Source organism: Diabrotica undecimpunctata, chromosome 3, assembly GCF_040954645.1.
Source record: "Diabrotica undecimpunctata isolate CICGRU chromosome 3, icDiaUnde3, whole genome shotgun sequence".
In the NCBI taxonomy this organism is placed as follows: domain Eukaryota; kingdom Metazoa; phylum Arthropoda; class Insecta; order Coleoptera; family Chrysomelidae; genus Diabrotica; species Diabrotica undecimpunctata.
The window spans coordinates 147,161,788-147,188,097 of NC_092805.1; the positions used below are offsets into that span (position 1 = coordinate 147,161,788).

The following is a 26,310-nucleotide window of genomic DNA, read 5'->3' on the forward strand; positions in this document are numbered from 1 at the left end:
GATTTAAGGATCAAGAAAATCTACTTTTTTTTTAAGTGTGAAAATTGCGCAACATGAACATTTGTAAGCAAATAAAATTCAAAAGTATTTACATAGCTTCCAAAATTATAAAAAAAAAATGTATTTCATTATGCCACCCATCCGATTAATGTGTTTTTCACGTGTCCGGCACTAGTGTTTCTGTAGCACAACAAAAATAAACTTTTTTTATTTGTTAATTTGATATCTTTAAGCAAGGAATTTTGCGAATAGGTACATATTAATTTTTCTGTGAATAAACATGTTTACTTTAACAATATTGCATTTTTATTTCTTGTGTATTTCCAAAAAAAAAGAAGTATTTTCAAAGAGCTTTAGGTGTCCGGTACTGGGCAAGTCTCTCTTAGTATAATATACTTCTCATAAAATAAGTTCATTCTTTGTCGTTCAATAAAGACTGAAGTAAAATACTCCTTAAAATGTTTATTAACTGTTGTTACATCTGGTCATAACATATAATTCTGTCTATCTACATTAATGGAAAAACTTAGAGTATGCCATATAGTAGTAGAGAGAAATAAAATATTAATCGATAAGCATTTACAGATTAACATAATTTATAACTTTTTTTTGAAAATGTCAGAACAAATGTTGGTAATTCTCACTACAATTTAAATGATTTCAGAATTGGAAATCGAAACGTCAGAACAAATGTTGGTGATTCTCACTACAATCAATTATATATTGTGGTTTAAACCCAAATAAATGTAATTAAATATAATTTTATTGTCAAGGATATTCCTATAGCGCATGGCACAGTAGTCAATACAGAACTATCGATCTCACCCCAGCTATACAGTCGCTCAATTTGATATTGTACGAAATTTTACTATACTCAAAATGGATTAATAATCTGGGTTACTATATTGTACAAGATGCGTTCCAAAAACACCCCAACGCTGTCATCCCTTCAAATCCCATAGTCCATTAACCTCCACGTGCGATAACAAGTTATTTTATTTTTAATTCTTCTAGAATAATAGTATATTATAGAAATACCTGTCCTTTAGTATGAATCAACATATTTAATTATTTTTCGCAAAATTTATTTGAGTTAAGTGGCAGTATTTGGAGTAGAGTATTTGGCAGGTAAGTTTTTATTTAAAAATTGATATGTATGTATTAAGAGGTGTATATCAAATTTAATAATGTAATATAAGGATCCAATAAGATTTTGTTCAGTGTTTTCGTTTTGTGCTTATTACTATAATATAATGTAATAGACGAACAAGTGATAGGTAGGTAAGTTGATCAAATATATGGGTGAAATGTTTTTATGGATTGTAATCTTCAAAATTTAAACAAAAGCCATTTAACTCATTTTTTTCTTCAGTTCTTTAAATGTCCAGTTATTTAAACACTAGATCTCTATAAAGAGTTAAGGTATATTTATTATTTTGAGCAATTAAATATAATATAAGAATTAAAAATAAATTAAAACAACAGAAAAATTCTAAAACACTTGAAAACAATTTTAATTCATATAAACAATTGAAAATGAATGTTGCTGAAAATAACATGGATAACATTTTGAATATTTTGTTTTAAATTTGTATGTGTTTATGTGGACGGGTCGATACCAGGTAAGCCCGGACAAAGAAGAAAGGTTGAGCAACAGGCCAACGACCTGTTATAAAGAACCATTACTGTCAAAATACCCATACCCAACCTTAGACCAGAGAACTAAGGATTTTCCCGTGGCATTCGTTGATACAGCCAAAGAACATAGACGCATATGCGTCTATATTCTTTGATACAGGTATCTAACAACTGCTTTTGATAAATTTGGGGATAAAAATATGTCATAATCACAATATGCAAGAGATTAAACTTACTTGTTTTTAAATACTAAAGGAGAAGACCTCTAGATTATATGGAAAAGTGACACAATTTTTTTTAAAAAGCGTAAAAAATCCTTTAAAATGAGGATTTGTATTGTTAATTTAGTGCTCAATCATTGCAAAAATAACTTCAAAAGTTAATTTTTTGAAACTTATTAATGCCTTTTCTAAAAATTCACAAATAAATTTGATTTTACTAAAGAATAAAGACAATATTACAATAATTATTCAGGTTTAAAAATTTCAAAAAGTTTTATTTAACAGTTATTGCAAATTTGAACTTGTTTATCCCAGAAAGCTTTTATCTATAATGTTATAATGCGTAAACTATTAGGCCTACATAAATTCTGAATGAATTAAATCATTGATTTATTTAAATATGGTAAAATAGGTTTTCAAAAGTATTGTGATTTTAAGCTTATAAACAATTTAAATTATTAAGACAAAATATCATATACTTAGAAAGTTATTTTTTTTGTATTCGTTATTTTGGCATTTTTACGCGAATTTCAAAAAAACATAATATCGCACGATCCTTAAAACTCTTCAAAAATTCACCAGACCTTTGTTTATAAACAATAATTAATTCAAATAGAAATATTTAAAGGATTAAAAATTCAAGTTTGGACCAAAAACTTTTTAAAACTATTACTTTAAAAATAAACAGTCCATGATGCGCCAAAGATAAAGGATGAAAAGCGTAGCGATTTTGCATTTTTAAAAACTGAATTCATAAATTGAAATCTATTAAAGTCGCAATATATCTGGTTTTACTCAACGAAACTTAATTTTTTTTTTAAATTTGAATACCTCGTGGAACAGATCATAAAAATGCATAAAAGCATAAAATGCATAAAAACATAAAATGCTTTGAAATAATAAGCAACTTAAATATTTATGTGTTATAGTTTGTTATAAATAACACCTTTTAAAGATAGATTTTACAAAAATTAATTTTTTAGTTGAAAAGTCTATCCACATGTTAATTTTACTTTAATTATGCTTATTATTTATGTAATTACATTTTCTCAATAACGTTACAATTAACATGTGACAATTTACATATTTAATTTTACTACTTTTATTTATAATTATACAAAATTTATAGCAATTAATTGGTTTAAAATATATTTGTAATGTTTTTTAGTCAAAAAAGTAATTTTAAAAAGAATAAATATAATTAAAAAAAAATTAACACGTGTATATTTGATTTTCAAATAAACAGTTTATTTTTGTGTAAAATTTAGTTTTAAAGGGTATTATTTTTAACTAAAATACATAAATATTTAAGTTACCTATCTTTTCATAACCTTTTACTAATACTAAGAGAAAAGTAAAATTTTAGAAAATAAATATTTATTTTAAATTGTTTAAATAAATTACTCAGTTAATCGGTTACTACTCGAAAGCGTTGGTTTTTTTGTTTGACCTCCAGGATTCTGCTGTCCAAATTTTGATGCCATACCGCCCTGGTTTCGATTCGATTAATTGTCGAAAAAGGCTTTTTCCTCGAAAGGAAACTAATTGTTCATCAATTGTAATACATTGGCATGGTTAGAAGGTTTTTTTACAGTTGCTGACAAACATACCTATCTCAAATTTCCCTAAATACAGCAAGTTTATCTGTTTCTTTACTTTTTCTTGGGTACTCTTATCACCAAATCTCAAAAATACCGAATTCAAATATGTCCCCGAACATGGTCGCAGTGAAAATGATCGACGTATAGATATTTCAGTAGACTGCATCTCTCTTGTAGATTCTTTTTTACATCTGAGGGCACCTGGTTTGATAAGGGCACCGATCTTCTTCTTCTTCAGGTTCCTTCTCCTATCGGAGGTTGGAAATCATCATTTACCTATTTTAATTTTACTGGCCGCGCTTCTGAATAAATTTCTTAGCCAGGATATTTTGCGTCGTCCTGGGTTTCTCTTCCCTTGTATCTTCCCTTGCATAATTAATCTAAGTAATACGTACTTCTCGCCCCTCATTATATGACCCAGATATTGAATCTTTCTTTTTATGACTTCACATTCTTTCTTCATTCTTTGTAACACCTCTATATTAGTTACTTTTTCAGTTCACGATATTCTGTGGATTCTCCTGTAGCACAGTCTCAGAGGAGTTTAATTGTTTGATTTTAGACTGTTTTATTGTCCACGCTTCCATGCCGTATAGTAAAGTAGAAAAAAATTTTTAGCATTCTTGTGCGGATCTCTAGATTAAGGTTACGGTTGCAAAGTAAGTTCTTCAATTTTATGAACGTGTTTCTTGCAACTTCTATTCTAGATCTGATTTCTTTTGTTTGATCTCCATCTTCGGTTAGCCACGTTCCTAAATATTTATATGTTGTTACTCTTTCGATCGTTGTATTATTGATGATCAGGTTATCTACATTTTGTGGTTTTTTTGAGAATATCATTGATTTCGTTTTCTTGAGATTCATTTGCAGTCCGTACCTTTCACATGCATTGTATACATGTTGTATTATGTACTGTAGATCTTCCATGTCACTTGCAAATATGACCGTATCGTCCGCATATCTAATATTATTAATGCTATTTCCGTTGACCAAAATACCTTCCACAATATCCAATAAAGCTTCTTGAAATATCACTTCACTGTAGACGTTGAATAAGAGTGGTGAAAGTATGCACCCTTGTCGAACTCCTTTAAGTATACTTACTTCCTCTGTCAGTTCTCCTTCGATCCTTATTCTTGCTTTCTGATTTTTATACAGATTCGATATAATTTGTAGATCTCTACTATCTATGTTTTTGGTCTTAAGAATACTTAAAAGCTTTTCATGTTGAACTCTGTCAAAAGCTTTTTTTAAAGTCTATGAAGCAAGCATATATGTCCTGATTTATATCCAGGACACCGATAAAACAGTCCAATTCTACTCTTGTAAGCGGAGTCCATTGTTCGGATTAATATAGCCTTTTTTATTCCAGTCGTTAAAATGTCTACCTGCTTCTTTATTTGTGTAACAACAAATTATATCTTGTATTTCTGTTGTTATAAATAAATTAAATATTTCTATGAATGTATTGGCACTATTACAACACTGCATTGCATTGCAGTGCCATTGCAAAACCATTGCATTCCGAATTTTGCAGTTAATGTAGGGACTGCCTACTGCCTATATTTATGTCACATTCATCAACTCCTCCTGGTTCCTGGACTGAGTCCTCTTCACTTTGAATTTCTACATTTTCTGTTCCTGAACTCATTTCTCTAAGATCCTCATCATCTTCGTTTTCTGCAACTTCATCATAATCCATTTCCGAGTCATCTATTACATCGTTCCAATTTTGAACTTAATCCTTTCTAACTCCTCTTGCATTAACAGTTTTTTCTTGTCAAACTTGCTCATATTTCTAACATAAAATGGATACAAAACTCAGCAATTAAATATTATAAATTTGACGCGTAGGTGTCTAAGTGGAGTAATGGTGGAAACCCAGCGCACTTTTTTCGTCCTAACAAACAACCAACACGCGACAGGTCTCAGCATAAAATAAATATAAGTGAAGGGGCTTTGTTCCAATGCATATCTAGACGCGCTCTTGCCCACTTGTGCAATTAAAATAATATAATATTAAAGATGATTTATTACTGGGGTTTTTGAGGTACCCCGCTTAGGATTTTAAGGGTTAATAAACTGTCAAAATATTTTTTCCGTTACTTTTTCACATCTTTTTCGTGAACTAGTACTTTATTATTTTCATCTGGAATACATCTAATCTTTTTAAGATCTTTTGTTTTTTTGCTCTATATTTGACTATTTTATATATCTTTGCTTCTCCTTCCCTAGTATCAAATATATATACTCAGTGACATTAGACGGATTACACCCAGAAGGAATAATTTCTTGAACTTCATTTTTTGGCAACATGGTGGATTTACATCAAGACCGAAACGATAACGTTGACAAGAATTTCATTTAACATGAAATAAAAATAAATTAATAATGTGTTTGGCAACCCCGTAGCTGAATACACTCCTGTACATATCTAGGAATTGACAAAATGAGATGATCGATGTCTGCTTGTGGCACCTCGTTCCAAGCAACTTAAACTTCATGGATTAACTGTGCTAGAGTCCGTGGAGGATATGGTGCAAAGTGGACAGTCTTTTTCCATCATATCCCACACATGTTCTATAGGATTTTAATCCGGTGAACGGGATGGCCACGGCAAAACATTAACGCCAGCTTCTTGTAGAAAGTCCATAGTTCGACGAGCAATATTGGGAAGCGCGTTGTCTTGGTGAAAAAGGACATGTCGACGGTCATCTAGACAAGGCAGTAAAGTAAGTGGTTTGTAAGATGTCATCAACATAACGCGCAGCTGTCATACTGACTGCCTTGAATAAACACAATTGGTGATCGGCTACTATGAGCAATAGCACTCCAAACCATTAATCCAAATGTCTTGTGTACATGCCTCTCAACAGCAAACCCGATATCTCCACGGCGGCGTCTTACCATCCTACGACCATCACACATTCCTAAACAAAATCGCGATTCATCGCTGGATACTACATTATGCTATTCTGCAATTCTCTGCTGCCATTCTCTGCACCAATTCAAACTTTAATGACAGTGGTCCGCAGTCAAAGGAAGTACTACTTGTCGTGGTTGGAATGAAAACAGTCCAAGGGCTCGAATGCTACGCACATACGTCGATTTAATGGATTTACGCGGCCAAAAATTATTTTACAATATATTTTTAAAACTCATACAAATCAAACGAGAAAATTGTTTTTAAAACTTGGCACATATTTTTCATGAAAAAAATAAAAATCAAAATTGAAATTGAACAAGCAATATGAAGATTTCTATTTATACCTCAGAAATCGGTGTTTGACATATCGGACTCAGTATTCGGGTCAACAGCATTTGAATTATTTCAGAGCGAAATGACCCTACTTTGACCCTTTTGTGATGTATCCGTTTTTTGCTGCTTAAAATTGTTAAGTCAGCTGAATATACTCGTATCTAGGCTGCATTCTTCCCTCGAGAACTTCGTGCATATATCTCGGGGTATAATCAAAAATGCTTATTCTTAGCTTTTGTTATATCGGCAGCCAATTCAGGATTTCAAAGAATCTTTGGCTAGTGTTGCCGTTATTAGTGTTCCCGAAATTGGCTTTTGGCATGTCGACTAACAATTCAGTTTCTTTTCTAAATCTTTCCGGAATGTGTTTTGAATCAGTTTTGTAGGGTAAATCATATAACAATTTGTCTTCTTCACCTAGTTTTTTCGCTCTTTTCCCTCTTCAACTAGCCTCTTGAATGCAAGTAATTTGTACTTGCCTTTTTTTAAGTATCTGCATTGAAGGAGCGCTCATTTCATCAACCTTTTTATTAGAATAATATTGAGGATATATTTTATCTCTGTTCTGTATTCTGACTTTTAACGCAGTGTTATTAATATATAACTCATTTACTTTCTTACCCAGTTTTTCTGGTTCATTTGTAATAATTGTAAGACATTTTTTTTGATAAAATAATATAAAAGCGCCTTCTTAAATAAAATTGAATAGAATATAAATGATATGTCCTTACTTTAAAGTTTCTTTTGCACATTTGGCATGTGTCTTTGTTATCTTTAACATAAAACACAATTTTTATGATACAGTTCTAAAAGCCTTAATTATTTGGGATATACGCTTGAGAAATTGCAAATTACCTTTACATTTAAATTACGCTAAACAATTAACGGAATTCGCCATTTGAAAATCGTTACGTAATCCTACTGGTAGGTGCATATTAATTACTGTTATACACCTACATACATGTTAGCGGATATATTTCAATAAATATTTTTGCAATTCTAGTACATAATATATTCAGCTAGTTTTCTATTATTAATAAAGACTTATCTATACAATCAGGTAAGCTAATATTATATACTATTTTTACTATTTATGACAACAAATTACAGTTTATTTCTTAATTTGTTTTTTGTTAATTTTCCTGCGTGTTCGTTATCCCATTGTTAAAGATTTGTTAATTTTTTTAATTATGACTGCTATAAATAGATTCATACCTTTATCTTTATAGTTTTGAAATCCTCCTTCTCTTTGCTTCTCGGTTCTTATTAGTTGTTTTGTTTCACCTATCATAATGGGTTCTAAGGTGATGAATTTTAGCAATTCTTCGAGTATTAATGTTGTCCCCGCGTATTTATTTAAGATAATTATAATATATTGTGATAATTATAATACACTGAACGGCAAAAAAGTGGCCACCCCATAAATTTCCGAAAATAAAAATCCATTGGAAGTTTTATGCACTGTTTCATATTGTGTCTCAATTTAAATATTTATTGCAATCATTTATGCTTATTTTTGACAGTTTTGACCTTTATGTTGTTTTCTATACTCCCTGTTTATCTTCTAAGTTAAAAACATTTAATTAAACAGTAATCTAACTTTTTAAACGTGGATTTAGACTAAGTGAATAATTAGGATATAGTGTTATCTACAGTAGATGTTGCTCGAATTATTGCATTGCTACAAGACTGAAGAAGTCAAGCTTGTGTATCAGAAAGTTTAGGTATTCCGAGAACTACAGTACGAAGAGCTTTCCATCGCTTTATAGAGACTGGTACATACTCACGTCGACCTAGTTCAGGTCGTAGAAGAGTTACCTCGTAAAGAGATGATCGTTTTATTGTGAAGAAACTTAAGAAATCGCCATTCCACTGCAATTGCTACAAGAAACCGTCTGCAGGAGGTTCAAAATGTGAATGTAATTGTAAGAACGGTTAGAAGACGCAAGACGCCTCAATGAAACAGGACTAATGGCAAGAAGGCCAGCTATTGGTCCCGAATTACAATCCAGACACTGTAGGAACCGAAATTTTGCTAGAAAGTATCAACACTGGGATATACAGGATTGGAGGCGAATTCTCTTTACTGATGAATCACGGTTCTGTTTGAAATCTGACGATGGCCGAGAGAAAGTTTAAAGACAAAGAAATGAAAGATATGCCCAAGCTTGTATGTCCCAGAAGAAAGTGTTTGATGGTGGTGGTGTCATCATTTGGGCTGGAATCTCATTTGAAGCTTGAACTGAACTTATTTTCATCAATAGTCCCCTGAATGCTCAACGATATATAGATAATATTTTTTAGTCCATAGAGGAGTTTAATTTGGTCCATTTATTGGGACAATTTCGTCTTTATGCATGATAGTGTACGGCCGCATTCTGTAACAATCATGACAAATTACTTGGGGGAAAAAGGAGTTAATATTCTAGAATAGCCAGCCTGCAGCTCTGATCTGAATATCATCCAACATCTTTAGGTTGAACTTCATTGTAGGGTTAAAAGTCAACCAGGCCAGCCAGAAAGTCTTCCAGAACTTCAAAACATGTTTCGTGAAGAATATGAACGTATTCCTCAAGTTTTTATTCAAAATTTCTTCCTTTCCCTTCCAAATCGTATGCAAACGGTTATTGATGTTTTAGGGCAAAATACCTGACAATAGACAATTTTGCTCAAGTTCCCTCGTAATTTTTATTGTTTGTAATTTGTTTCGATATTACACTATTTTCTTTTGTAGCTTTCTAATTAAATAAATTATGCTAAGGAATCAAGCAGTAATGGTCATTTTTTGTTTTAAAAATGAAGGATGTTGAGTATACAATATAAAACAGTCCATAAAACCTCCAATGAACTTTTATTTTCGGAAGTTTATAGGGTGGCCAATTTTTTTGCCGGTTAGTGTATATTGTAACACTAAAAAACAATTAATAATACTTATTATTTAACTCTACAAATTTATTTCTTCGACTAACTTTCTACAGTTTAATTTCCTTTATATGTTTATCCCGTTATTCTGGAATTCCATCGAACTCTCTCGGCGGACCATCGCCTTGTTCGACAAGTTTTTAGTGTCCCTTGTCAGGTCAGACCCTCAGTGGGACAAAATGTCTGGTCAAGCACATGGAAAAATGATTATTGGGTGGATGCGCTATGTATATGCACTACTAGGCTTGAATGAACTATATTTTACTCCGGAAAACAAGGAGAAATCAGCTCAGTCATGACAGGTTCCTTACTTGACATGATGTTCCGAACTTGACAATTGACTGAAACAGTCAATTATATCACGCTTGACTGCGAAGCACTAAATGGTAGGCTGCGAACACTTTTTGTAGATTGTCAAAGGACTAAAAAACATACAGCCTGCTCCATTGATTAGACTCACTTGGCATATTCTAGTTTTCTGTGATTAGGTATAAGTAAGACACATAACACAAATTATAGTAGTAACCTTTTTGCAGCCAGTGCAAGTTTTTTTAAGCAGTGCAGCCACTCTCTTAGGCATACTGTTTATGCATTTTCGGTAAAATTCCAATGAAAAATGATTCTATCAACTAAAACTTGTTGGCAATTATTTCCTTGACTAATTCTTTATTTAGGCACTGCCAGACGTTTTCAATGATGTTTATGTCTGATGAGTTGCCGGGTCATGGTAAGAGCGGAATTTCTTGTCCTAACAAGAAACTTTTAATACTTTTAGCCGTATGGCAAGGTGCTCAAGAAAATGTTTGAGGTCCTCGAAAGGTCCGGATTGGATTCGACGTATATCCGAGCGATATATAAATTGTACGAAAATGCAGTTAGTTGTGTAAAAATTGGAACCAGAACCTCAAATGAATTTAAAGTCACTAAAGGCCTAAAGCAAGGATGCTGTTTGTTACCGACACTCTTTAAAATATACGTCCAAGAAGCATTGAGGAATTGGAGAAATAAATGTAGATTTATGGGCATCGAAGTGGGACAAGAAACTCTGTATACATTGTTGTTTGCAGATGATCAGGTGGTGGTTGCAACCGATGAGGAAGATATAAATTATATGAATCGAAAATTATTTGAGGAATATGCCAAATGGGGGCTTACTGTAAACATAAGCAAAACAGAATATTTAAAAATTGGAGGAAATACCACAGATCTGAGGCTTGAAAACGCAGTCATAAAAGGCTGCAACCAGTATAAATATCTAGGAAGCATCATATCGGCAGATGGCAGAGTTAAGATAGATGTACAAAACCGAATAACCCAAGGGAAAAAATGCATCCGAATACTGAATTCATTACTGTGGTCTAATAAAATAAAGATGCATACCAAACTTCGCGTATACAGAGCAATTGTAGAACCAATTACCACATATGGTGCCGAATGTTGGACGATGACAAAGAATGAACGAGATAAAGTAGACGTTGTGGAAATGGATTATCTTAGTAGGTCATGTCGAGTATCGAGAATGGAAAGAATCAGGAATGAGGAGCGGTGGCCAAAGAAAGCCTTAATGTATGTTCCGCCAGAAAGAAGGAAAAGGGAAAGACCACAAAATTCCTGGAGAAGAGAAATTACAAAAACAATGCAATCTAGAGGCTTAGAAGAGGGAGATTGGAGAGATAGGAAAAAATGGAGGCTGAAATGCGGGAAGCGGCAATCGCCGTAGGACCCCCGTTATATGATGATGATGATGCAAGGTGCTCAATCCTGCATAAATATCTTATAGCTGTTACCAAACCATTCGTTCACTTATGGAACCAATCTTGTCTCCAAAGCCCTTTTATATTGGTCTTGTCACATGATTCCTTCTACGACATACAAAGGTCCCATACCAACCATATTATTACTGATATAGTATGTTTAATTGTATGAATTACACACCCTTTTTCATATTTTTCCCCTGAACGTCTTCGAACAAACTGGGCCTTGTCATCCATAATTTGAAGTGTGGCTTCATCGCTGAAGCAAACCTGTGAATGTGAATAACAATTATAAAGTCCAAAACTTAAATGATTTTTAATAATTTACCTTACGCCAATCATCAATAGACCAGTCTTTATTGATCTTGGCCCAAGCTAAGCGTTTTTTAATTTTTGGTCTTAATTTTGCCTTGTTAATTTCGGCGTACGGTAGCACCGATACTGAGCATCCTGCTTCTTCCAACTTATTTCTTAAATCTATATTGGTGGCCATTCTGTGTGTTACAGCTAAATTTTTAAAGTTTTTGACTCAATGTCTTCACTGACGACTGGGATACACCACCACCAAGTGCTGTATTCTCTAATAGAACAGTAATGGACTAGATTTTCTCAACACAAAGATCTTTAGATTTACCCATCTAAAAATTCCAATCCAAGATTAATCGTCTTATCGTTTTATGATTAAGAATTAACCAAAATCAAAAGTAACACTATAGTGTAATAATGCCAATACTTACTAGTGCAAATTTTAAATAAACTGCCACAAACCTATTACTTAAACACTTTAACCTAAGTTTTAAGTAAAAAATCTCAAAATGTAAAACAATTAGTTACTCCACACGTCGAGCACATTCTACTGTCATCTGTAAATTTTTGACAATTCTAAGAAAATTTTCAGCATTTTCTACGTAACTATGTACCTAATAGTTATGCAACCCATTTAACAACTTAGTATCCAAGTTAACATGCTTTCGATGCGATTGAAATAAAATAACTAAAATTTTTATGGCGAGTCTAATAAATTGAGCAGAGACTGTATGTTACATATCTGTTACTCTGGTTTTAGGTTTTTATCAGCATAATGAGGCTAATGCCAAGTATTAGATTTAAGCGTTTTTGGTAATAGATTATATTTTAGTTAGATTAGGTAATTATTATTATAGTTCTCTACTTTTTGGGAGCTATAGAGTACTGCAGCGCTTTACACAAGCTGCCACTGATGTTTCTGTCTACGATCGAAGTAGTATCAATTATTTATAGTTCTAATATAACAATAATTGTAATATGACTGATAATCATTCATATGAAGTGGTAATTAATAATTTACTATTTCAGCTGAAAATACTACCAGATATAGAAACAAGACATATAGAACCAATGCCTATAAGTTGCTACTATAGTTGTTAAATACGATAATATAGATATACCATAAATAAGAGATTCATGTGGCAAACGTAAGTTAAGAATATTTTAAAATAATTAATTTGATATTCTGATATTACAGTGTAATATTTTCAATTACCTTTCATGTATATTTTCGTACGCTGAATGTATAATTTGGATATTTAACAAAAGAAAAATTAGTGTAATTTTACTAGATCTTTTGGGCAACCTAGCAGGATGTTCTGATGTTCTGGAATTTTATAGTAAACAAAGTCTCTCAATTCAAGGTTTATTGTGTCTATAGAATGATGGTGTTGACAATCCATTGATAATCATGGGTTTTATAGGTTTTATCCAAATTGGCATTGATTTAACTTATTATATTTTGTCTATTACTTTATTTCCTTTATGTTCGGGAAGTAAAATCTAAAACTGGAATTAGTATTATTCTTTTTCTTTATTTCAGTAATTAGGCATTTGTTAACAGTACCGACAATAAACTTCGCGCCATATTTTCAATGATGCCTTACATTTCTTTTTCTTTTCGTTCTTGTCTTACGTTTTTATTTCTTTGTCAGTTAAGTCTTCTAATGCCTTTTGTTTTCTTAAGAAATCTCATTTTGCTAGACTTTAGAGTTATTTCGTTGGGTCATTATCTAGCTTTCACATTCAAATAACAAATTATGTGAGGCCACTAATATTATATAAAAAAATGAATATCAAACTTCCTCCATTTTTGGGATTGGCAACGAATTAGTTGGTTAGTATATAAAAGAGATGGTATGCGTTTAAAAGAAACCAATCTTTATTGAAAAAAACCAAACGTAAAATACAAAACGTCAATCTAAAAGAGAACTGTATTTGGCGAGGTCGTCAGAGAATCCTGAAAGAGCTGGTTTTTATTGACTTTGAAAGCTTTAAAACAATATCGTCCTTTCCAAAACAGGCATCTTCCGTTTTCTCTCGAAAACGAAATGTTGTGGGCAGTCGCTTAAAAAATACGCCTTCATAACCATCATCATTTACTTGGCAGACTTTGGCGACAAATAATCTGTATGATTTTTTTCCAAAAACCTTCACTACGACAAAATCATCAGATAAAATATTTGGTAGCTGTAAATTGGTGCTGGAAGGTCAGATAATAGAACTGTGAAAGTGATGGAGTTTATTTATCGAGGCATCATATTATCTAGCTACGGAAAGCTCGAAACTGAAATGGAAGATCAAGTGAATAGAGCAAACAGAGCCGCAGGTTGCCTGAATGAAACAATATGGAGAAACAAAAATATCGGAAAAGAAATGAAAGGCAGAATTTACAAAACAGTCATCAGACCAATAATGAAATACGCAGCAGAAACAGGACCTGACACAGAGAGGAAAAAAAGGATGTTAGAAACAGCAGAGATGAAAACACTTTTTTAAGAACACAAACCTGATGGTAAGACACTATGAGACAGACCTAGATACATGACGTACATGCAAGGTGGAGAAAATCAAGAACTGGATAAGAAATAGAAGAGTAGAGAAGAATGACAACTAATACAGTAGTAAATACGACAAGAGACGGTTCTCCAATAGGAAGATGATCCGTAGGAAGACCACGAAAACGATGGAACGACAACTTACTGGAGGTACATTGAAAAACAGATAGAGTCATATCTACATAAAACGAAGAAGAAGAGCCTTTTCTACACTGTTTTTTGTTGTTTGTGCTGGGGGTTTTTAGAATGAAATCGGTCAATGTTTGCATACTGATCTTGTTAGATCGGTAGACGTATGCCCACGAACTTTTTGCATCAATCAAAGGCATCAAATCGTCGCAGGTATGGTATGGGAAACCATCGCTCCTCAGGTTGTGCCACAGATCTTTTAAATATTGTCATTTTTTATTTTCAACTTTTTGTTGGTCTTACTTAGGTGCTCTTTAAAAGATAATATTCTATCTAGTGTCCTGCCCAAGTATTTGGTGTTTTGTTATTGTTTTGTTTCGTGCATACGATTGTTGTTTTCAGACCTTATGTTGAGTTACCTTCTAGCGTTTGTCTTGAGTTTATTATTGAGATTAAAGCAACTATGTCTGCCATCAGAGAGTCCTTAGACACTTCGATTGTACTTATAGTGAGTAATATTTTTGTGGTTGTCTCTTCATGTTTCCAAGTCTCAGCCCCAAACAGAAGAATAGAATATTCTTAATGCAACTGTTGAATATTTTGATTTTTGTTGATTCCTATATATATATATATATATATATATATATATATATATATATATATATATATATTTAACTACTTTATTTATTTGCAACTGTGTTATGTTTAAGTCAAACCCACGATGACTACGTTCAGACCGATGATATTCTTAACTACACCAATCTGTATTCAGTTTCTCAAAGAGTTACACCAACTAATAGCAGTTACTCGAATCTGGCTACGGTTAACGCAGGAGTGACTGATCCGCCCAAGTCATCCACTAAACAACAAGACTGGGATAATACGTCTGATAACAGTAAAGAACAAAGTGAAAAGAAGCAAGTTAGTGGTAAGTATTCAAATATTTTTGAACGATTTTAAGAAAAAAATTTATTAAAAATTTAATAACCATGAATATAAGTTTCTTTATATTCAGGATCTTTTCTTTTATTATCTTAATTACGTTTCGCTGAATGCTTGCTTTTGAATCTTTCTCTATTCTGTTTTCACTCCTACACTTGCTGTGATACCACCACGTTACCATTCTTTTCTTTTCATTAAGCATCAACCAAGTGTTCACCAATAAATAATGTGTCCTTAAAATCTGTCATTATCCTATCGTGCTACACAGTTCCACGTTAAATAATTTGTTTGTACCTACTTCTATTTTGTTTAGGTTCATTTCTAAACCAATTTTCGTAGTAAGTAGTTCTTTTCTACTGCATTTTTCCCAACTTCAATTACACAATCTGTGCTTAATTTTTTTCAGTATGCAAGTTTTTCATGGAAAGTGTGTTTAAAATTTTTTATATAAACTGCAAAAAATAATGAGAAAATATTTATTGAAACAAAATTATGTTAACTTAAACTACGTTAGACAATAGATGGGTTTTTTTTTAATAAACTCGTTCTCTTTTTCCGCAACAGCCTTTTGTAGTTTTATTTTTGTGGATATTTGTTAGCAAATACTTTTTCAAGGTCCAGCAGTAATAAGCCAACATTAGATATAGAATAGAATACAACAATTTTGCCTAGAAATATATCAGTGATCTAGTGAAGACATTCGATTGTGTCCAACTAAAAGACATCCTACGTCTCCTCTATAATAGACAAATTTCACATATTCTGATAAAAACTGTGGAATACATATGTCAAGAGAATCAAATTTAAGCTAAAATAAAGAGAATTTACCAATCCAATACCAGTGACATTTAAAGAAGCTGCGCAAAATGAGGATATATAGGATGGAAGATAAGGAGATTCAAGTCTTGTGTTAGCAGATGATGCGACGTTGGTTGCCGAAAACCATGATGATATCAGCCGCTAACACAAAATGTATGAAAATATCAAAGACCCATATAATGGCCACCGAAATCACTGGATCTTAACCCATTAGATTTTGTTTGTGCGGTTACCTAAACTTCAAGGTATACCAGACAAATCTACAAAACATTGCTGATCTACGCCAGAGAGTTATAGTCACTAGGGCATAGTTAAATTCAGAAAAATGTGGGTTTTAATTTTTTCTATAAAAATATGTAGTTTCATTAAATGTAAAAATTATGAAAAAGTTAAAAATTAATAAACAATATAAAATTGAAATAAAAATCGTCCTGTTGGAGCTTAAAATCTAAAACTAATTATATTATAACACAATAATAACACTATCAGCATACTGCTTGTGTCTACAACTAAGTGAAAAATTTTTTAAATCATCAGTTTTTTTTTCTAAAAAATATTAAGCTCTTTATTTATACCATAGAATATTGACGTAATATGTATTTTTAGATGTAACAAGCTCTACAAATAGCAAATCTCAAATGAAACATCTAGGGGAGTCTAGCCAAGGACATTTTTCACCTGTTTGTGTTTATCTACACAATCGGGTGGCTATAATGCTAGAGATCGAAAACGTGGAAACTGTAACTGCTGAACAAATTTGCGAGAGAATCGTCAACAGTGAAGAATTAGGATTAGGAAAGCAACTTTATTCCCAAATATTCTCTTTGTGGATGATCAGTCCACTTTTAGGTATACAAATGAGTTATTTGTGCATTAAGTATATGTTTTTAAAAGAAAGTTATGTTGTTTGGTTTTAGAGCTTCAGCTAAAACCCACACACAAACCATATAGCATCAGGAAATGTTGGAGATCTTTGCTAGAACAATATAGCCATACGTCATATAATAGACAACAAAGAGATGAGCCGAGATTAGTCTTTCAGAGGAACATATTTTTTTCTCCTCAATTGGAAGAAAAAATTAAGTAAGTATTCTAAGAGATTAAGTGATTTAATGTGTAATAAAATTTGTTTATTTTTAATACTAGTATTAAACCAGAGAAATACATATATTTCAGGAAACAACAAAACCCAAACACATTTTAAAATGGTGTAAACTGTAATTTTTACTGTTTAAGTAAGGAAGCCAAAAGCAAATCAGATCAAAACTCATCTTTCTGCCCTTACAGACATTTGTATGCAGACGATACGGACGTCCTCGCCGTGGGAAGAGATCTAACGTTATTTAATCATGCTCAACACCAAATAAACTTGATCGAAAGATGGTATTCTAAATCTAGAGCTTTGATTGATCCTAATAAACCCACAAGCAATAATATTTAGAGGCCCTCCCCAAATAACATCAAAATTTGGTCTTAAGTGAGTCACATCAGTGATTCACTTGGGAGCGCAATTAACAAGAATTCTCAACAGATATTGAGATTTCAAATACCCTAGACAGGATAAGAATGCTCACCTTAGCTTCTTAGAGCATTAAATAGAAATTTGCAACCACAGATAAAGAAAATAAAGACCGATCATTGATTGCTTCCCAATATTTGCTGATTGGATGGGAGGGGGATGGAAGAGAAAGAGAAATAAACTACTACCTTTCATCGCTTATATGCAAATCCGCTGGCGTTTAACCTATAGCTACCCATACCGCTACAGAGTTGTTTTCCCAAGCTTTGTGTACAAATGGCTGGAGTAACAAAACATGATATGTGATATATCAGCATATGTCTGACAGACTTGCATGGGCAGGATTTGGAAAACTCAATCCACAAAATATCTCAATACTTAAGGAGCAAATTGTTCAACCAATGCATCCTTTCTTTAGTGACATATGGATGACAAACCTGGTCCCTTACCAAGGCGATTCTGAATAAACTAGCTACAACAGAGAGGCAATAGAAAGAGCAATATTAGGTATAGGAATGTCAGATAAAAGGAGGAACGACTGCGTAAGATCAAAAACAAAAGTTGAGGATATAACAGCAAAAATTTCCAAACTCAAATAGAGTTTCGCAGGTCACACTGCGAGACAAAAAGACCAACGTTGGAGACCCACTACTCCTACAACATTGGAGACCTTACAAAGGTAGACAACCAAGAGGAAGACTACAGATGAGGTAGGTGGATACATAAAACCAATAGCCGAAATAAATTGGAAGTATGTTGCTCAGGATAGAGTTCGATGAAAGGAGTTGGGAGAGGCTTATGTCCAAAAATGGACGAAAGAAAGCTAAGTAGAAGAAGATGTCTCAACCTAAGGTATGGAATTAGGCAGGACTTGATATATGATATATCAAGTTCTGCCGTATCTAATACCTACCAGAGCTGACATATATATTTCATTCTTATTTTTAACGGTTTTACCTTCACCACAGACATATCAATATCTGAAAATTTGAAGAAATGTTACTAAATGAAATATCAATCCAATAATCTGATGGAAAAAAATCGGACATATCAAGTTTTGCAATACCAATACAGAAATAGTAAAGGATATGACGGTTTTCTGCTTAGAATTCGTTTGATATAAATGGATTTGCTTGAAATTTTGGCAGTAGGTAGAAAATGTCTCAAAGATCAAAATATATGCCCATGTGTGCTTTTTCTCTGGGGGTCGTTACCATCCCAGCTCGTGGGTGGAACATGTGTATAAAAAAAAAACAAATTATTTTTTGAGTTATTTGTGACTGAAAGTTTATAAATTTAGATTTTACCAAGAAAACTGTTTGGTTATAAAATGAAGCTTATAAAATAAAGAGATTAGTTTTTTATTATAAGCGTAAACTAAATGGACTACCATCGTTTTTTTGATAAACTCTTTCGACCCCCAAGTTGAAGTGGTAATCACCCCCATAGGAAAAGTACATATTATTATCATAGGGTAGACTTGGATCTTTAAGATATTTCTTCACTATCGTCAAAATTTCAAGCAAATCGAGGCATATAAAAAAAATCAGAGGTTTTCTACTATTTTTACCGTCATAACCTGGTCTAAAACTAAATCTTTAGTAGCCGTCTTAAATGATTTTTTATCGGCCTGGTTTGCAAATATTTTAATCGTTCTATCACCCCCAATGCTTAGGTGTGCGTCTGAGGCCATTTATTTAGTATTATAAGATTTTTTTCTTTTAGGGATCAAAAGCTCATCGAGCTGCTATACGACGAAGCTCGCCATAATATTCTGCAAGGAAGATATCCATGCGAGGAGATTCACTACATCATGTTGGGTGGAATTCAAGCGCGAATAGAATTAGGACCTTACAATCCTCAACAACATTCCATTCGTTTCTTTAGAGAAGAGCAAGTTAAGTATTTACCTTTGCATATAAGGAAGAGTTCCACTTGGACGTGGTTACCGATCAGTTCCAAGAATTCAGCGGAAGTAAAGTTATTAGAACAATTTAAGAGGATTCCGAATGCTACAACGAATAGGAAATTAATGAAAAAGTATTTGGAATTTTGTTGGTCCTTACCATTTTATGGGTATGTCTTCCCATAATATATCAGTATATTTTATAGTTTGTCTAAATTAGTAAATTCAGTTTTACATTATATATACACATACACACATACATTATATATATATATATATATATATATATATATATATATATATATATATATATATATATATATATATATATATATATATAAATGTGCACTCGTAAGTGAATGGGATATTTTCAGGCAATTTGGAGATAAAAAAGACAAGAGTTGTGCTACTTTATCTATTTATTGAAGACGTTTCGCCTATTGTTCAATAAGCATCATCAGTTCATCTAAAAGAGTGTTATTAGCGATACATATAATATGAAAAAACAATTAAGTAAATGATATTACCTTTAAAAGATCTGTAGCATTAAAATGTTATTATTGCAAAGAAACATCAAAGAATTAATATACTAAATATATCAGCAAAAACACAGAAACACAGAACGCCGGAAGATTCCCAATTTAACTAATTTGTTTTAAATCTCACTTTTGAAAACATTGATTGATTAAATCTATCAAAAAATATAATTGTCAATTTTGAATTGTTATATTAACAACGGCACGGCTAGGGTTCTTGACTGTTATGATCATATCATGAAAATGAAGTATTTGAAAGCTCGACTGTCAGAAATGACAATCAGCTGGTGAGATTAAAGGAAAAGTTTTATAGATGTCAACATAAATGTTATGATATAATAAAAGAAGTTGAAAAAGAAACCAATAATTAAAAGTAGAATACGGAAGAATCAATTTTGTAGTATTAGTGCATGGTAAATTTGGCTTAAGTTGCTGATATCAGTTCTCTTATTTAATGCATTAGGTTGTTTCAAAATATGACACATCTCCATAAATTGTCTCTTATTAAGCTTACGCTTTCAAATACTTCATTTTCATAACAGTCAAGAACCCTAGCCGTGCCGTTGTTAATATAACAATTCAAAATTGACAATTATATTTTTTGATAGATTTAATCAATCAATGTTTTCAAAAGTGAAATTTAAAACAAATTAGTTAAATTGGGAATCTTCCGGCGTTCTGTGTTTCTGTGTTTTTGCTGATATATTTAGTATATTAATTTTTTGATGTTTCTTTGCAATAATAACATTTTAATGCTACAGATCTTTAAAAGGTAAGATCATTTACTTAATTGTTTTTTCATATTAGATGTATCGCTAATAACACTCTTTTAGATGAACTGATGATGCTTATTGAACAATAGGCGAAACGTCTTCAATAAATAGATAAAGTAGCACAACTCTTGTCTTTTTTATCTCCAAATTGACCGAAAACATCCCATTCACTTACGAGTGCACATTTTTTTATATTAAATTAAACGGTCATATACCTTAAAGATATATATATATATATATATATATATATATATATATATATATATATATATATATATATATATATATATATATATATATATATATATATATATATATATATATATATATATATATATGTATATTCCGGGTTAAACCGCGTTGATTTCCATATTGCGCCGAGCTTTTGACATCCTCTCTGATGTCTTCTTCAGGGCTTCCGAGGCCTCAGTCACCCGAGCCCCCAGACACTACTACACTGATCACTATTCACTTCACTACTGTACAGTACACCACACGCGTACATAACGCGCTCCGCCGGAGGATTTATTACTTCCGCGATAATTTCACTATCCGTCGGAAGATAACAAACAATGACGTCATCATTAATGACAATAAATTCAGCAAACTCGTCACCATTGTTCAGTTGGGTTAGTTCTTGACCTTGCTGTTGTAACCTCTGCTACAGGATACTTATCTTGGTTTTCTACCTCAGTCTGTGTCTACGCCACATGGCCGAAACATTTTCTGATGGTTTTTTATCTACGAGTGCCTATGCTTTGTGGATGAAATTTATGGCATCTAATAAAGTAACAGGGGATTCACTACGGTTTTCCACATTATTCAGGATCCGCTTAACTAAGAGTTTTCTGTAGTTACCTTTAAGGGACCTTATGATGCCCTGCTCCATTGGTTGCAGAACAGATGTGCAGTTTGGGGGTAACTTTTGGATGGGCTGTACAAAAATCAGTGCTGTCATCCACGATTACACCTCTGAAACATCGTGGTTTTTGAGATTTCACAATGAGGACTAACTTCATTTTTTCGGAACCGGACATGTTGTCACACGCGAGTACAGTTACTCTTTCTTTTGATAACTTGCCACCTTACAACGTTCATTTTTTTACTTGAGAGTCTTATCTGTGAATCATAAATTGTAAATTTTCGACAACACAATATCGGTCGGTAGATGTATAGAAATATCACGTAGATAAGTATGTTATCCTGGTCGGAATAAGAATTTTATTTAAAAAATCTCTTTCTTGGCTAGGTACTCGCCCGAGGTACTGCATTTGTTTGGATATAATAAACTATTCTTAAAAAAAAAGAAGCTGATTTTACTTAGTAACAAGGCAATTACCCAACACACACACTTCAGCTCATTACCCTACTAAAGGACATCTCATATATATGAAATTAGCTGGCTTTATGAATAATCCCAGCCATAAAAAAGTAAATTAATAATAGAGAAAAGATAAAAGGCCTGTTTTATTTATATCTAAATATATTTCAGAGTTCTTTTGATTTTTGCAGATCTGCATTTTTTGAAGGTCAGATAGAACAGCCTGTGACAGGACTAACATCTTTATTAACTCATCAAGATCAACCAGTTTTAGTTGGAATTAACTTTAAAGGTTTATATATTATCGATGATATTCAATGTGTAAGTAACATTCTTTTACACCAAAATACACCATTTTTATATAATTTTGTTTCACTATACTTTTCTAAAAACACCACTTCCAAAAACAATACTTCTAAAAATAATTTCATCATTTTTAGCCTCCGGTCTTTTGTTCAAATTCTATTTAAGCCAAAATACAAACCAATAAGAGTTTAGTAATCATGCTAACTCTTGATAAGGTGATAAAATTACAGATATTGAAGTTATGACAACCCACTAAAACACAAGATTACACATTTTTAACCTCTTACCGTGCCTCTTTAAACATCTCTTCTGAGGACATATTAAAAAGTAAGGCAATAGTACACATCCTTGTCGTACTCGTATTCTTATAGATATCTCTTTAGATTTGTGTTGGTCTACCTGTATTATGATCAATATAAATTTATATTGATTCTCATATTCTAATCATATAGCCCTGTGTTCCATATTATTTTTGCACGAATTCTGTGTTGTATTTTGTCGAAGGCTTTCTTAAAGTCAACTAGACATATGAATCTATCACAGTTGACATCTCAACATGGTTCTATGAGTGTTTGTATAATAAATAATGCCCAAGCTCTAGTGCCAAAGCGTTTTTTAAATTCCAGTTGGTTTCCTGTTATTCTATCGGCTTTTTTGTAGACACGTTCATGTATCACTCGCAAGAAGACTTTTAAAACATGTTTCAAGCTGATCGTTCTATATTCTTCAGATTTCATTGCGTTGGGTTTTTGGGTATTGGAATGAACTCAGATAATAAAAAATAATTATTCACAATATTTAAGGTTTGTTTAGATTACATACAAATTTGTGATATTATTATAAATTATATATGACAACAAAATACAAGTCAGAATAGATTGACAACTTACAGAACCTATAGACATAGGCAACGTAATAAGACATGGGGTTCATTAAATCCTATGCTCTTTACATTAATCATGGCGAAGTCATAAAAAGTGTAAACAAAAATGAAGAGGATACAGAATGATAAAGAAAGAAGTCAAACTACTCTGTTACGCAGAAGATGCAATACTGATACTCAAGATAAAGATAGTCTACAAAGACTAGTCCACAGATTTAACATAAGAGCAAAAGAATTTAATATGACAGTCTCAATTCAGAAAACCAAAACAATAGTAACCAGTAAAGAACCAACCAGATGTAAAGCAAAAATCGATGGGATCAGTATTTAACAAGTAATGGAAATAAAATTCCTTTAAATTACGCTGTTCAGCTATAAAGATCTAGAAAGAGACTTGAGAGATCAAGTATAAACAGTAATAGACTGGCAAGATGCTATCGACAAGATCTGATACAGCCACAACACAAGGGCTTCCGGAAATGGCGCAGATGAGAATATTAAGAATTTTGCAATCAGTTGCTATCAACAAGTCCTCGTAGACACTTTGAGGACCAGCAACCTCCTGCAGAGTCTTACGTTGCCATGTTATCAATTCCAATGGTAACTTTAACATCATAACATATAAGATCCAATAATGTAACGTAAATTCAAATTAATAACATTTAACGGATTTTTACCCAAATATTTAGTGGCTCAAAACATGTACACTTAGACACACTGATGATGGAATGTAGATTCCGAAAACGTTTTGTGATGTAGCCCGATTGGGTGTTTTATTTATATAGCTTTTATAAAGGATTTTTAAATAAATGTTTTTTATTGAGAATACTTACAGGAAATACGCTGAGAGATCGAAAGAGGAATGAAAGCACTAGAAGAAAATATAGCGAATGGAGAAGACCTGTGTAGTAAATAGAAAGAGATAAATCACCAATCGGTAGAGGAAATATCACAAAAGATGGGGTGATTTAAAGAGAAAGAAGAAAATACGATAACTGGAAATCATACCAACCGCACCTACCTATCATTTATAAATTAAGGGTGAAATGTGTCAGTGTTTTTTCAATAATATTGAATATAAATTATTGTTTTTTAGTGTAAATTTTATTTTATGAAAATATGATTTAAAAATAATGAAAATATTCTAAAATTAATTTTAGAGAATTGCTAAACAAACCAGTTAAACAGACGGAAATAATACATATCATCCAATCTCTAGGAATAATCCCTGCATTGTGTATTGCATAACCAAAGTTACCTAGCAAGTATTTCACTCTGGTCTTCTATTAATTTTAATATTTCTACTCGTACTGGATCAGATTGCCTTTTAGTTCTTTGATATAATAAGTAGTTTTATTGCTTGAAGCACGTTTTTTTTTGATATAACTGAAAGATGATATAATCTTTTTAGTAATAATTTTAGTGTTTTGTCTTTAAAACGTTCTTGCAATTTCTTCAGTGTGTCCTTGAATATTTTTGCCTTGCGTATTAAGAATAACTTCTACTGTTATATAACTAATATTAAATCATATTACATATTTTATAACTTTTGGTAAGGCTTATTTCCTAATGTAATACAACTTTAAATCAAAATATACGTTTTAGGTGTTATTACTAGGACTAAAATTTGAAGAATTTAGTTGGGAATATGCAAGACCATCAAAAGAAGAAAATCCCAATTGTTTGCCGTGTTTGTTTATTCAATTTAACGTTGTAGAAAACGGCACAACTGTATCAAAAATATTGCAAATTTTTTCTAGACAAGCTAGTTTAATGGACACCCTGATTACTGCTTTTATAGAACAAGTTAAATCGAAAGTAAATGATGAAATAGATAAACCCTTGGATCAAAGTCACAATGAGATAGGTAAGTTACAATAAATATTTAAGCTGTTTCGTGAAAAGAGAAGTCCATTTTTTTAATAGTATTGCAAAATTCTAGTAGCAAAGATGTGCAGCAGGACATGTACATAGATATTTTGGTTCCGATTTATAGACTTACTTACAGTTTCACGTTACAAAAATTGTCTCATGCATTCTTTTATATTTTCCTTTTTATCACATACCCGTACATAATCGTGTTATGTTTTAAACGCCATAATATGTTTTAAACGCCATTAAAAAGAGATATTTACAATATATTTTTTGTTTTAGAATCACATTCATCAATTATGATGGGAACTATGTATCCTTCAACTCTGCCATGTCTTAATAACAAACTTAACAGGTTGACATTAGCTACATTCGATGAAGAAGGTCACTGTATTGGACAAATGGGTTCTTGGTCATTCAGTTACTAAAGATGGCAATGATATGGTGATGATGATTCCAAATGATAAAATAATCTATAAAAAATAGAAACATATTGGTTTTGTGAAGATGATTCGTTACGGAGCTTAGCGAATGGCTACAAAAGATATCAAAATTAAAACGAAGATTTCTTCTGTGAATAATTGCTTTTTATTTATTGATACATTAAATGTTTTTGTTATATTAATAATCAAATAATGTTTAAATAAATAAAAAAATATGTAACAAATTATTATTTCCTTTTTTTCCTCTTAACCTGATATTTTATCACGTTTTATGTCAGTAACTTAAATAACCGTATGATAAGAGTGATACAATGAACCCGTCTTATGAGGTCCAAGTGTCTGAACGGCTGATAAATGGGCCCTGGGAAAATAATGGGAAATGGGCAAATATGTTTTGGTTTGTTATTTATTAAATTTATTAACAAACGTATGCTTCCAAAATCTTTATCTTTAAGATTTTATCTTTTGTGGTGAAGTACACTCTTTTCAGATTATTATGTTATTCTGAAGAATTTGGTACATAGTTCGTTGTTGATATCGATGCAAAAAATAATCTTAACACAATTTCTTATAAACTTATCCAAAATTAGTATAAAAATTAA

General features: G+C 32.0%; 1 protein-coding gene across 2 annotated transcripts; it reads left to right on the forward strand.

Annotated features, from left to right (window-relative positions):
• Positions 1 to 933: 933 nt before the first annotated feature.
• Positions 934 to 25,926, forward strand: Bili (FERM domain-containing protein 8 Bili). 2 transcript variants are annotated; one of them, XM_072524905.1, is made up of 9 exons: positions 934 to 1,128; positions 12,731 to 12,849; positions 15,099 to 15,316; positions 16,756 to 16,998; positions 17,067 to 17,232; positions 19,394 to 19,744; positions 22,396 to 22,525; positions 24,999 to 25,260; positions 25,548 to 25,926. In XM_072524905.1, the coding sequence occupies exons 2-9, from the start codon at positions 12,839 to 12,841 to the stop codon at positions 25,691 to 25,693; spliced, it is 1,527 nt and encodes a 508-aa protein (XP_072381006.1). In that variant the 5' UTR covers positions 934 to 1,128; positions 12,731 to 12,838; the 3' UTR covers positions 25,694 to 25,926. The 2 variants fall into 2 exon arrangements, with proteins under 2 accessions (XP_072381006.1, XP_072381007.1); XM_072524906.1 differs by lacking the exon at positions 934 to 1,128 and adding an exon at positions 7,699 to 7,779.
• The last annotated feature ends 384 nt before the right edge of the window (positions 25,927 to 26,310 follow it).